The following is a 13784-nucleotide window of genomic DNA, read 5'->3' as shown; positions in this document are numbered from 1 at the left end:
TCAAATAAAATGTTCAGGGCTTCTGTAGTTTTTCACTACAAGCAGAGAAACAGCCAGTGTAGCCTGTAATGTGAGACTGGAGATTGTCTAGAGCATGTATTTACTGAAATCACTGCCTTATCTCAAGGGCTTTTTAGTATATGTGTTGGAAAAAGAAAAAACACAACACCCATGACCCTACCCCCCCACCTTTTTAAGAGTCAAAATACTCTTCATAAACAATGTAATCCCAGGACACAGGGGTAGGAACCCACAGAGGAACAGAAGGCCTACCAGCCTGTCACAGGCAAGTGTAATGCAGCAAACTGAATTCTTGATTACAGAAAAAAAATAAGGTTCTTTCCATACACTTAGTGTATCATCAACAGAAACAGGCCAAATCCTCAGATTCACCCATCTTTTCACCTGATCCACCTTCTTTACCAGCATAAAACAGTACTTTTCACACCAGGGTGTCTAGCTTGTATAATAGCAGAACAGCCCCAGTACTTCTGAGGGAAGGCAGTGTCCTCCTCTTTCTGTTGGAAATGGAAGGGATGGAAAAACAACAGATATTGGCAAAGCATGGCTGTGAGCCCAGTAGTAGTTGCTCATGTAGTGCTTCATAGCAGGTTGTACTTCTTCCCTTGATGTACTTGGTCTGATGAGTCAGACCCTGCAAGACAAAAAGAGGCTGTCAACTGCCTGACACATCTTGGGGCAAAGGCTGCAACATGTTATGGACCCAAAGGAAGATTCTGCCATAGGATATTTGCTGGTAGCCAAGGCTGAGGAATTCTCCTTACAGGCAGGAAGGCAGCACAGCAAGTGAGAGCCTAAGAGCCCCTCTGAGGGCATTAAAGGTCTCAGCATCAGATCTCTGCTTGCTACAGTTCTCTCCACTCTAGCCTGTCTTCATGTCCAACTGTACCCACATACGGCTGTGACTAGGTGCAAAAGACGTGAACAGGCTAAGGCTGTCTAAGATACTCTTACGCTTTCTCCTTTGTCTCCTTGCCAGTAAATTCCATGCCCTTGTTTAATACAAAGAACTTACAGCAGGCACTGTCAAACCAGTGCCCTGACACCTAGAAACACCAAAATAATTCAAGTCTCCAGAAAGAAGAAAGGCAACATTTTGCACAGTGGAGCAAAAAATTTTGCATAAAATAGTCTTATGTCCCACGCATGCTATGCCTGACCCAGTTCTGATATGCTATGAAAAGCACCACCTCTCAGAGCAATGAAAAAAACTGAGTCTCAGGACCATGAAGTCCCTGTATCTCTACACCAAGTATGTCTGCTACAGTATGCTCACAAGGTGGAAGAAGCCAAATGTATGATGAGTTCATAGGTAGCCATCATGATAGCTGTGTTTGGGATTTGGCGGATCAAGTGAGCCAGGAGCCCTCGGTATAAAGCCAAGGGTCCCTCTTCATGGACCACAAGCTGCAGAGTCTGTACAAAGGAACGGTATCGTGACCCTTCTTCTCGCAACCGTGTCCGAATGACCTCTGGAGAGACAAAAAGGGAAGTGACATTAGCAGATGGATGCTACAGGCATGGCATCTCCCATCGAGGGGAAAAGAAGCAAAGAGAGCGGACCCACTCACCATGTGGATATGCAATGCATGAAGCACATGCTTTGGAGACAGCAGCAGCTCCCATTAGTCCAAAGAAATCATGGCTGTTTGGTGAAAGTGTGAGTGGTGGGGAAAGGGAATGATGGCTGTTTCTCAGCTGCTGTTTGAGTGCTTCATAGATGACAAAGTGTATGATGGTCTCCAACACTCCAGCATAGGAAGCAGTGATACCACGGTAAAATCCACGAAGGCCTTCAGTATGGTACACATGCATGGCACATTGGAGTGCATTGCTGGTCATCTCCCCCTTCACCCTGGAAAAAACAAGGAGGGTTAGAATGACATACTGCTCCACTGACCTAAAATGCTTTTGTGAACACAATGTATGAGTCTTCTCCAGCATGCCTTGAAGACTATGTTCTGATGGCAAGTCACAGACCTCTACCCAACCCCACCCCCAAACTAGTCCTGATCTGACACAGAGTGGCTCTGCACTGCTAACCTGCCTTACCTGGCTTCCAGCTGCATCCTGGTTTTCACTAACCAGATAGGGTTGGTGAGTGTTGAAGAGGTAATGCCTGGAGAACAGAACAGGAAGACAGCCATGAGCACCAGGATCACACTGACAGTTTGTGAGAAGGTGCTGATCTATCAGCTCTCCCAATTCTGCTTGGCAAGCAGCAAGCAATTGCAATTTGAGAATGACCTTGAGCTCCCATGGGAGAAGAGACATTTAAGGCAGACCATTTGATTCTCCTCCTCCCCGATTCCAGCCTTTGTCTGGAGGTAATTAGCTCCTCTGCCTCCAACCCTACTACAGGCTCTGGTGTTCCAAAGAGGCAGGAAACAACGGGCTAAACTTGCAAGAGTGAAAGATTTTGTTAGAGAACTGGGATATATCAAGAGAAATCATTCTGTGTATGGTCTAAATTACACACTGCCTTCTCCCTTTCACAGCTGAATGGAACTCTTTTCCTGATAGCAGCTGAAGGGCTAAAGACTAGATCCATTACTTGAAGAGATTAGCCTAACAAGAATGAAGAGTGAGAAAATGGTTTGGTTACCCAAGGAACTCACTGTTCCAGGTGTGGAGGGAGAAAACGGCAGAAGAGAGAGCAAGACTGATAGAAGCAGCAATGGGGAAGGAATTAAATCCATTTACACTTACAGACAGAAAGACCCCTTGGCTCTGATTTGAGACAGAATAGACTCACCTGCACAGGCTGCTGATAGCATGTGTACTTTCTTGGACTCCGGTACAAGGACAGCATTAAGCCTCTCCTTAACACCAGAATAGGCAGCAAAATATATAGCCCTGGTTAGAAAGAAATACAGAAGAGGTTACAACTCATCTATGAGGAGCAGAGATGGCACTGCCGTGGGAGTCTCACTCCAACTTTTGTTACTCCTAGCACAGGTTTGTCCAGTGTGACATCAGACACCATCTACAGACACCAACAGCAATCACCTTATCTTACAACTACGATCAGGAATTCCAGAAAATGTCTGTGTGAGGCAGTCCTGTGGCACAATGAGCACATGGCTCAGACTGCTTTCAAAACGTGGAGCAATAGCTGCCATGAAGGTCCTTTAAAAAGCGTATAGCATGAGCTATCCTCAGGGAGCAGTACTCACCGGGAGGGTGCAACCCCAACAAGGTTTGGACCCAGACCTCGGAACAGGGATCGTATGCCTTCCTTCTCAAGGATGGCCCTACAGAAGGACATAAACAGAGAAATCAGCAGAATAACTAAGCTGGGGGCTCTCCTGTTCTTCAGTACTTCTTGTATCATCATCTCCTCAACTCCCATGTTATCCTTTTTCTGCCCTCCTCTGTCCTTCACTCATTTCCTCCTTATCTTGCTGACACCAGCACTCTGGGCCTGATCAAACCACTAGCTGAGAAATTTCTCAGTCCCAAAAGCTGCCTTGCAGACTTAAGAGTTCAAAGCACAGATCAACCGTAAGAAGCAGATGTACCTGTGCTCTGATAAAACTTCCTACTGCACTTGTGGTTTCCAGATCCTCATCCTAAATGATACTTCCTTCTCTTTCTCTCTACCTGATGGCCAAATCTTCACCTCGGTGGTGCTAACATGCACAGTGCCCTATCCTACTCACCTCATCAACTTGAGCATTCCAGGAGATGATGGGGTGGGGTTCATCAGCCTCACACTCATCCCTGGCAGGTGTATCTCTGAGAGGCACAGAGGCCGCAGCGTCAGTTGGGATGACTGCAGACGTGTCTTCACCACTTCCAGGGGACATGTCAGGATGGCTCCAGCTGTGCCACCACATCTAGGGCATAACAGAACATATAAGAATGAGCCCTGTGCAGGAACAGGGCAGTAATTCTGATCTTGCTCGTCCACAACCTCTCCCCTCTAGGACAGGAGGTTAGGTCCCCTAGTCTGCATCACACATGGCCTCCTGCTCTGACACTGATTAATGTAATAATAGCTTAGCTTGTGACATTTTCTGGCAGCCTCACTCTGAAATCTCACTCAATATTTGAGACAAACAGTCCCAAGTCCATGGGGACTCAGCTGTCCCTCAGCTCAAAGCTGCTGATCTTTGAATCCAGAATTTCCCAGAGCAAACATTTCTGCTGCCCAACCTTGCTGCAATGCCTTCTGCTGAGATCACCAGGCACTGTCCCTCACACCTCCACACAGTAGCACTGGCTCAGAGAGGGGCAGCACAAAATTCTCCCATCCCTCAGCCTGCCTGTGTCTTCAACCCATAACCCACATTTGCAAGGCTCTGTAAGCAAGATCTGCATTTTCTACCAACAGTCAGGCTCACCCCCAGCTTGAATTGCTTACTAAAAGCAGACCCTGACCTTCAGTAGACAGAAGCTATTTTTGGAACTCATGAACCATCACCATCAATCAGCCTAGTCACATCTCAGTAATGCTGAAAGGACCTGTATCTCCGTTCTCCCTTTCTGCCACCCAGGGACAAGTCAGAACCAATACGTTCGGTTCTCAGCTTCCACCCTTCAGATCCTTGGACTCACAAGTCTGTTATTCTAGAGGATGCTCAGTACCTGAAAGACTGTTTTGAGATCAATTTGCATGGAATGACCATGCAAGAAGCTTTGATGAATGGACAGTTGCTCATATCTGGTACAGCCAAACTCACTTCATTTCACAACAGATGGAGGCTTAAAAAAAGCTCACTCTGCTCCAAAGACAGAAAAGCCAACCAAAGCACTACAAGATATCAGAGGACAATCAAGTATATCAATGGAATTACATATGATAGCATAGGACACCCAAAGGCCAGATTTCTGAAGAATTATTTTGAAAAAGTCTATATAGCTCAGTGCACACATATATTGCTCCCACAGCCTTTGCTCCTAGGGCTTCATTTACTATTGCCTGTTGGTTAGGATAAAAAAAAAAAAATAAAATAAAAGGACTCCTGGAAACCTATTGCAATGAAGTCCAAGAGCTTAAGATCTGGCAGCTAGAAGGTAACGCAGCTACTGATACCAGCAAGTAGCAACTAGTTATGCTACTCCATTACACTCATGCTGCTTTGTCAAGCCCTTTGCAGATATATGCATTGGTGATGACTTGCAGAGCAGCTGATCAGCAGCAATTTCCCTCAGGAGATATGAGTAGCGGGAGTCTAGGATTAGGTAAAACACAACCAAAGAACTCAGCTCAGGCTCAGAAGACAAAAAAAAGCAAAGCAGTAAATGTCTCAGCTCAGGTTCTCTGCATGAACAAGCTCATCAAACACGGACACCAAAACAGTCTACATAGCAATCCAGGAGTCACATGAAGCAGGACCTCCTTTTACAAAAGCCATGTTGATTCATGGCTTGTAGAACATATTAATTCGGGGGTCTAACGTTCCTAACAGGAACATTACCATGGTTTCTACTAATTTGCCTAATATACAGGCTCCAGACTCACAGGCCTGTTGTTTTCTTGACCAGAAGTGTAGTTTCCAGTTCAGGAGAAAATTGAGTACAGTGGTGACACATCAAGATGTCTAAGAAGTCTGAATAGAGCAGTGTCAACTTCTTATCTAAAAGCTGAGGAAAAACTATAACAGGACAACATTTAGAGAAGCAATTGCCTGGACACAACTTTATGTAATGTGTTCGTTAATATCTCATTCCTCCAAGAAGTCCGCACCTGAGCATGGCCAGGATATTAATTTGAACCCACGCCTCCAGTAGATATATAAATTTCCTGAGTTAAAGTTTCTCAAGATATTGATATGTATAGATAATAGAAAATAATTTTAAAAGCTATAGTAAGAGTTAAAGAAATTGTTACTCATCACAAAGACACGAAATATTTTTCATTCCAATACTAATGAAGGCAAAATTGAACAAAACCTAGTTGGAACTAACATTTTAAAAATCAGCAGGCACAAAAAACCCATGGCCATGGATATTAAAAATAGCTGATTGAAGAGACTTCATACCTACAGATTTAAATGCTTAAGAAATGTTAAGGGCCTGTGGAAAAGTCCTAATGTCTAACAGGATTAAAAAAAAAAACACTCCAAAGAATTATGGAATCAGATCACTATAAACTTAAAAAACACTTTGTAGTAATCAATGCAGGGGAGGGCTATATGTAATTTTTTTTAAACAAAATGAAAATAAATGCCAGATTCTACAAAGATGTTACATACTTCAGTTCTGCAAAAAGTGAGCTTGATATCTCACAAAAACACACTTAGAACCTTAGCACTCTGTCTACAGCATAGATGCTAAATGGATTAAAATCAGACCACAAAATCTCAAAAAGAAGGAAAAAAAATAACCCCCACTCTTTTCCTGCCCTGAAACCAGTTGTCAGTAAAGAATCAAACAGCAGTGCTCCAGTAAGAGTCTAGGAAAATCACTTATAGACTAGACGCAACAATTTCCCATCTTTCCACCAACAGGCAAGAGGTAACATTTTACTTTTGATAAAATCCATTGGTGACAAAGATTGTCACAGTACTGAGCAAAGCTGCAGTGACTGGCAAACAACGAAAAACACATGGAACTGAGCAGCCACCAAGGGTCCTTATGCTGGGCTTAAGCAGACCGGTTTAACAAAACAAAAACACTGAAGTCATTACTCTGGAAGTAGGAACAAAAGCAATTCCTGCAAAATATGATGAAGAACAACAGCTGACAATCAGTACAACATGTACTCGCAGAGCAAAGTAGTGGCAAAAAGATCTTACTTTCATATTTCAAAAGAAAAACTGGAAAGTTTGAGATGGCAGAAAATGAGGATTAGTTGAGAGAAACACAAAAACCACTATTAAACATTTTTTTAATGATCTGAAAAGGGTGTGAGAACATGCACAGAGGTAACAAGGTTTACTGGTAATTCACATTTTAGCCCTTACTCAGGGTAGCCAAAAATTGAGATGGCTTGAAAATCGTCAGTTAAGAATAGCAAGGCTAGGTCAGACAAATCTGCAGTTAAACCAGGATTCTGCCTAGGACACAGGTAAATAAAGATCATCTACAGAAAAGCAGGAGAAATACTAGTCTCCAGAACACTCTCCCAGCTTCCTGCAAATTTCAGCTCAGGAACTTCATCAGCCAGAAATGTTACATTACATTTAGTAGCTTTCAACACTTCATTTTTCATTAATCTTTTTAAAATGCTTTCTGGACTCATAAAAAACCTTGTATTTCTTAATATCCTATGGCCAGGAGTCCCACAGTTTAACTGCACACTATGTTAAAAGCTATGTTCTTGCATTAGTTTGGAACAAACCTCTCACAAGTTTCATCTGATGATCCCCAGTTCTTGTATGAGAATATATCAAGCAAACAACTGTTCTTTCATCAATGAGATCTGTTTAATTAGGTGAAACAATAATATTAACCATATACTGCAGAAATAATCTGAACTTCTTATTCACCTCTTGTTCATCTTATCTCCCAGGTTTTAATTAATTGTAATTCAAGGATTACTGCTTAATGGGTGAGGACAGGATACAGACTGCCAAAGGTCTCACTAGCAACACTCCTGTCACTAGCCAAACTCTCACAGTTTTTCAGGAGCCAAAGTGGAAAATGAAGGTGACAAAAAGCTTAAGAAGAAAGCTAAGAAATATGAAAAAGTATATTTTAAAAGGCTAAGATGCAGCGACTATATAGTTCAAAGAATAAATTAATAAAAGAGAACAATACAGATAAAATGACAGAGAGGGTAAGTACATATAAGCAAAGATCAACATAGCACAACAACTGCATTAGCTGCAGAAAACTGGAAATCTACTAATTAAGGGCAATGAAATTATGTGTTTTATTGCACATGATACAACACAGACCTCACTACCACATGGACTCGTGGAATTTGGAAAGGAATTAGGTGGCTCTCTGGACAAGGGGGTTCTGCAGTTACTCAGAAAAGCCCAGAGGACCACAATATCTTTTGGTTTAGGACATCATAAACTTAAAACTCACTGTTTTGAGACTTAAATTATACATGTTTCTTAAAGACAGGAAGGGTGAAACGTAGTGCAAGAATGGACGTGCTCAAGGGCACACTGCGAATTCACAGGCACTGCCCTGATGCAGCTCTAAACACACGGCCCACCAGAGTCAGCCACACTATTTAAAGCCAGAGAAGACATGCAGGAATCTCAGCCATGCGATGGTGGAAGGCTGGCTACTCTCCTAAAGACAAGGATGCTCCACCATTTCCTCCACTGAAGAGGCCCTGTGGTGCCTCTCATTCCCCCGTTCGGCACCTTGCTTCCCTTGCCCGCCATCTCCAGTAAACTCAGACTGGATAACATAGCAGGTGAAGGCCCCCACGTCTCACAGGGAGGCTCCCCTTCCCTTCTTCCCGAACTGCACAGCTACAGGTTCACCGTGGCGGCCAACGCGCCTGCCTTTTCAACTGGCACAGCAAAGCCAGCGCGGGTGAGGATTATGGGGCACAGGCAGCGTCTGGCCGTGGGGCAAGACAGAGTGTCCTCTTCTCCAGATCTCTGGCAGTTGCTAAAGGATGTGTGCCCCACAGTCCCCGGCACAAAGTGCGGCCGCGACCCGAGGCCCGACCGCAGCCAGCACCGGGGCAAGCCGTCGCCGTAGGCCTCGCTCCTCAGAGGCGGGCAGAACGCCCGCAAGCCAGGGCGGCAGCCGGAGGGGACACCTCGGCCTGGCAGCAGGCGGGAGCACAGGACGGGTTCGGAGCAACCCGTGGAGAAGGCGCTGTAGCCGTGGGGGCCACGCCGACCCGGGAGAGGAAGACGGCCCGCGGGTCCGGCGAGGCCCCGCGCCCAGGACAGCCTCGGGTTCCCCCCGGCTACGTGTCCCGGAGCAGAGGCCGGCGGATCCTGGCCGCCCCGCGCGGAGATACTCACCCTCCGGCGAGCAAGTGGAGCAAGGTGCTGTGCTGCGGCATATCCCGGCGCTCTGCACCGCCTCCCGAACCCCACCACCCCCGGGCCGCCATCCGGCCGCCCCGCGCATTGGCTCCCGGCCGGCCGGAGGAGGAGCCCGGGCGGCCGCGGGACCGGGCCCGCCAGCTGCGTAAGCTGGGTGGGGGGGCGTCCTGCAGGGCTGCAGCTCCTGACATCCCGGCGTGTCCCGCCTGATGGACGGTGCCTCCCTCTCGCGTGTTCTCTGGGCTGAACCCAGGCCTCCCTCCTGCTGAGGTGCACTCCCTGCTCCGTCCTTTTTGTGCTCTCGTTTCTCTCCTTGCAGATTTTAGCCTGCTAATACAGCTCCTTTGGCCCAGCCACTCAAAGCTCTTTCATTAAAAAAAGCTCTAAAGAAACCTTATCTTTGTTTTGCAAGTGAGGAGACCAAGGCCGTTTGTATGGGTACAAGGATAGTCTGTAGGTGAGATGAAATAAGCTGTCAGATCAGCTCTATTCCTGTGACTTCCGTACTCACAGCACTGAGTGACACATGACTGAGTGTCTAGTGAGCAAAGCTGCAACAACTGGCAAATAACAAAAAAAGCGCATGTAACAAAAAAACTGAGCAGTCACCAAGCCTCCTTATGCTGGACTTAAACAGAGTGGTTTAATAAAAACTTGTAATGCTTCTACAAAATAGGCAAATGTGGGAAAGTGAACCCACAGAGGGGAACAACTCACCTGGGCCATCCAAGCAGGAGGACTGAAAAAATTGCATTGTGTAGCCTAGAGAAGAAGGAATTGAGGGAAACATGGCAAATGACTTCAGGCACCTACAAAGATACTTCAAAGAGGAAATTAACAATTATCTATGGTGGAGAAGAAAAGAACTATCAATAGTTCATGTCACTACATGGGCAGTGATGAGAACACTAGTAAAAAGATTGGCCTTCTGGTCTGTGAAATGGAAAAAATCGATCAAAGATACCAAGAAGTTGCAAGTATTTTTCACTTGTCTTCACTGTAATTTTGGCTAGATGAATACCTTAAATAGCACAAATGACATGTGGGCAAAAAGTCATTCTAGATTTCTAAGCACTTAGGCAGAGTCAACGCTTTCAGACCAGTTAGGCTTGACTAAATTAATCCTGTGATGGCTGGAGAACTGGCTGAAGAAATGTCAGACCAACTGGCCATTTATCTTTGAGATCTGTAGAGAATGGAGAGCTTCAGAAGGTTAGAAAAGGCCAAATATATTGGCTGTTTAAAAAGACTATATCAGGAATTACTGGCTAGCCAGTGTTACTTTATTGCCTCCCCCTGTGATAACTGGAACAAATAAACATTAAGTAGACAACTCTAACTTTTAATTAAATCAAGTCAAACCAATCTTTCATAGTAGACTAACAGGCCTTGTGGATAAGGATGTATCAACAGATATTATATATTTTGACTTCGGTAAGGATTTTTATTCTATTTCATCTGACAGTCTTACAAACAACCTAGGAAGCATGGAAAACTGTATCTACTAAAATCACTGTGAGCAGAGTCTGATACTGATCAGAAAATTCTAAGATTGGTATTCCATGGTACACTGTCTATCTGGAGAAAATCATCAAGAAAGAGACCTGCAGAGATCTGTTCTCAGTGTGGTATTAATAGTTTCTTCAGTGATTTATACAGTGGACTAGAAAGTGTGCCTATTAAATTTGTAGATAACACTAACCTGAAAGGGGTTGCAATGTGTTTGGAAGACAAAGTTAGTATTCAAATGGTCTTGATCAATGATAGAAATGGCCTGAAAGGGTAGAATACCATTTAATAAAAGCATACATGCACTTCTGCACTTGGAAAGAAATAATTAATTTCACAAAGTTAGGATGGGGAATAGCTTGGCAGAGACCTCCATTTTGTTGCTGATCCCCATCAGGCCCAAGACCTTCAGCAGAGTACTTGGCTGCCATGAAACTCAGACTGGCTTAAGGATGCAGAGCCTAGATTAGCCTTTTACAATTTGCTTTTCTTACCCCTCCAAGAGTTATTGAGGCCCCCTTATGTTTCACTTCTTACTGCCAAAATATTTGCACTTTGCATGCAACGGTCCATTGACTTTTCTCCTTTTCCTGCTGACTTTAGATTAGACCCTTTGCTTTCTACCTGCAAACAGAAATATCTGTGACTTCAGATGAATACTTATCTACTGATAGCTATTGCTGTGGCTGTCCTGGATGCTCTGCCACCACTACCACTTCTGATTCCTTTAGTTGAATCAGAGTCTTTTGGGACTGTAAGGGATAAAGGGGGACATCCAGCTTTTCCTTCTGTCTCCTTTGCTCTGGGTCAAAGACCTAGAAAGTCTCACTCTGTGAGGTCCCCTTCTGTACCTTCATGTGGTACAGTACCCATGGTACTCCTAGGCGATGGCAAACTGTGACTGAGCCATGGAAGATGCTTTCTGAAAGCTTCGTACAGGCTGTCTTCAGACTGGTGCAAATGATACTATGACATTTTCAGTAGATCAAAGGATTGCCTAGTGTTGGGACTGTTTCAATTATGACTGCTGTTTTGCAGAAGTCATGGTGAGCCTGAAGGCAGTCAAGAGCCAGGGAAAAGAATCTGTCTTCTCAGGAGAAGAGGGGAAGAGAAGAGATAATGCCTTTTTTCTTTAGTGTGTCTTGTCCCTGAGGGCAGCAGTGATGACCCTGGGTGTGTTCCCCATGGTGCCTATTCTTGCTGCTCAGGCTAAAGAAGGGAGGCTGTGGGGACTTTTTTACCCAGCTGACTTGCAGAGTCCCTGTCCTGAACCAGTAGGGCAGGCTGGACTGGTATCATAGATTGGTGTCATGAGCATAAGCCAAGACCCTGATACAAATGCTTATACATCAAAACTGCTTCATCTTGACTGCTCAGTCTCTGATGGCTTTTGGATTTCTGCCCGTGCCTTATCTCAATGCCTACACTCCACTTCTCCATGGATCTGTGCAGACTATTGTTTTTCCTAGGAGCAGCATTTGTTGTCATCACTTAAAAGGATGAATCCTGTCTGCAATTGCCAGCCTAAAGATATAGAAATCCTTTCAGTTTTAGGTCAGTGTGCTTGTGTAACAAAAAGTGTCTTGCAAAACCTAATCACAAACTACAGACACTACTGACCTGACAGCTTTAGACCTTTTGAAGCCCGCTCAATTAGTTGAATCTTGATTTAACACATATCACAGGACTGTTGGATAAAGTGTGCTTCAGCTGAACGTTGCTCATTATATGCTAAAAGGATTATGTAATGCAATATGCATGTCTAACCAATTGGCTCTTTAGAGTGTGAACATAGTGATTAGATTTTGTATATAATGCCTTTTACTTTTCTTGCTGGAATGCTGTCTTTATTCCAGCATCCAGACTTGCACAACTCTGTAATAAATACAATATCTCATCTCTGTGTGCTAAATTGGGCTCATTTCTATGCAAACAGAGTAAAGAACCCTGTTTTTTTGGGACAACACACTGTTCATCTGTTCTGCTTGAACATAATTCAGGATTCTGTCAAAAAGCTTCTTCCCTTTCTCTGTCTTCAGGTGCTCTTGCTAACCCTTATCACACTGAGTATATACAGGATTGCATCTGGTAATAGTGGGTTAATCTTGTTTGTCATTCCAGGGGCTTCATTCTGGAAGGGTTGGGTTAGTGTACTCCTAGTCCCAGGATGACTACAATTTACAGGCAAGTAGGGAGCAATATCATAAGGCAGACATCTGGAAGAGTGGAATGTATTGTGCCAGTGTTATGAAGCATGTGTAGCCTCAGTCTCCATGTGTAAGAATGGTTCTGAAAATGTATTTTCCAGTGTTGCCATCTTAATGCAGCTGCCTGCCAGATATAGGGTGCTTCCACTTCAGTACCTGAATGGATATCTGAAGGTTTCAAAGTGAATCTTCCAGTGATCTCTTCTTGCTGGGCTTTGGTTTTTACTGCAGAACAGTCTTGGTGTGCAAACTAGACATCTTTCAGGTGGCGCTGAGCTAATAGGTGTGCTATACAGATGAGCATACCTCATGCACATCAGCTACTAATTGGTGGGCAGTCCATGGGACCAGGGAAGACATAATCCAAAGTAATGTTCCCCAAACATGTTTGGAGTGGATGTTGGATTTCCAGCCCTGACTCTATGACTTCTAATGATTTGGTCCTATTGAGCCATACTACTTGCTAGCACAGAATGTGCTGTAGATGTCATATTCGTTTCAAAGCTGTAAAGAGAGCAGTAAAGAAGACATACTGCCAAAGAATCGTGTCTAAGCAGCACTAGACATCACCTTTGGGTATAGATAACCTGTATCTGGTAAGTCTGGAAAGGACCCTGCATAGGAACATATTCCTTTTGAAAAGGAGAAGATGGGATTTGATTCTAAAACCAGTTTATTTCTAGTACCCTAATGTCACAGGAGGCAGTTCACCTCATGCAAATCCCTCTTTTTGCTTTTCCCATTCTCTTACAGGCTATATACAAATGAACTCTGATTTTCCAGGTGGCTTGCTCTTCCTTTGGAATCACATGTAGAAGGATGAAAACTGTGAAGGAGTTGACATTTCTATGGCTTATCTGGAGCTATCACATACTTTTCAGCTAAACGCAGGCACTTTTAACCCATTACCACCAGCTGCAACATTTTAGTGATCCCAAAGCAAATACTAAAGGAGCCGTCCATCAGCCAGGTGCATGTGGGCCATTCACAACTACTACAAGACTCTCTCATTCTCCACGTGCCTTTACAATGACTGTATATGCACACACGATATACACGCCGCTTTGCTCCAGTGCTGGCGTGCCCGTCCTCTCCGCCAGCAGTGCTAAGCCAGCGCGGGGCACAGGGCTCGGGA

General features: G+C 44.4%; 1 protein-coding gene across 1 annotated transcript; it reads right to left on the bottom strand.

The window, feature by feature from the left end:
* Positions 1–291: 291 nt before the first annotated feature.
* LOC308045487 (solute carrier family 25 member 36-like) lies at positions 292–9209 on the bottom strand. The gene is made up of 8 exons (XM_080352781.1): positions 8910–9209; positions 3684–3860; positions 3198–3275; positions 2777–2877; positions 2074–2140; positions 1593–1876; positions 1298–1493; positions 292–655 (listed from the first exon to the last, which is right to left on the bottom strand). The coding sequence occupies exons 1-8, from the start codon at positions 9122–9124 to the stop codon at positions 649–651; spliced, it is 1125 nt and encodes a 374-aa protein (XP_080208907.1). The 5' UTR covers positions 9125–9209; the 3' UTR covers positions 292–648.
* Between the last annotated feature and the right edge of the window lie 4575 nt (positions 9210–13784).

Source organism: Nesoenas mayeri (genome assembly GCF_963082525.1).
Source record: "Nesoenas mayeri genome assembly, chromosome: 1".
Lineage (NCBI taxonomy): Eukaryota > Metazoa > Chordata > Aves > Columbiformes > Columbidae > Nesoenas > Nesoenas mayeri.
Note: the sequence above shows the minus strand (reverse complement) of the source record. Positions and strands in the feature narration are given on the sequence as shown.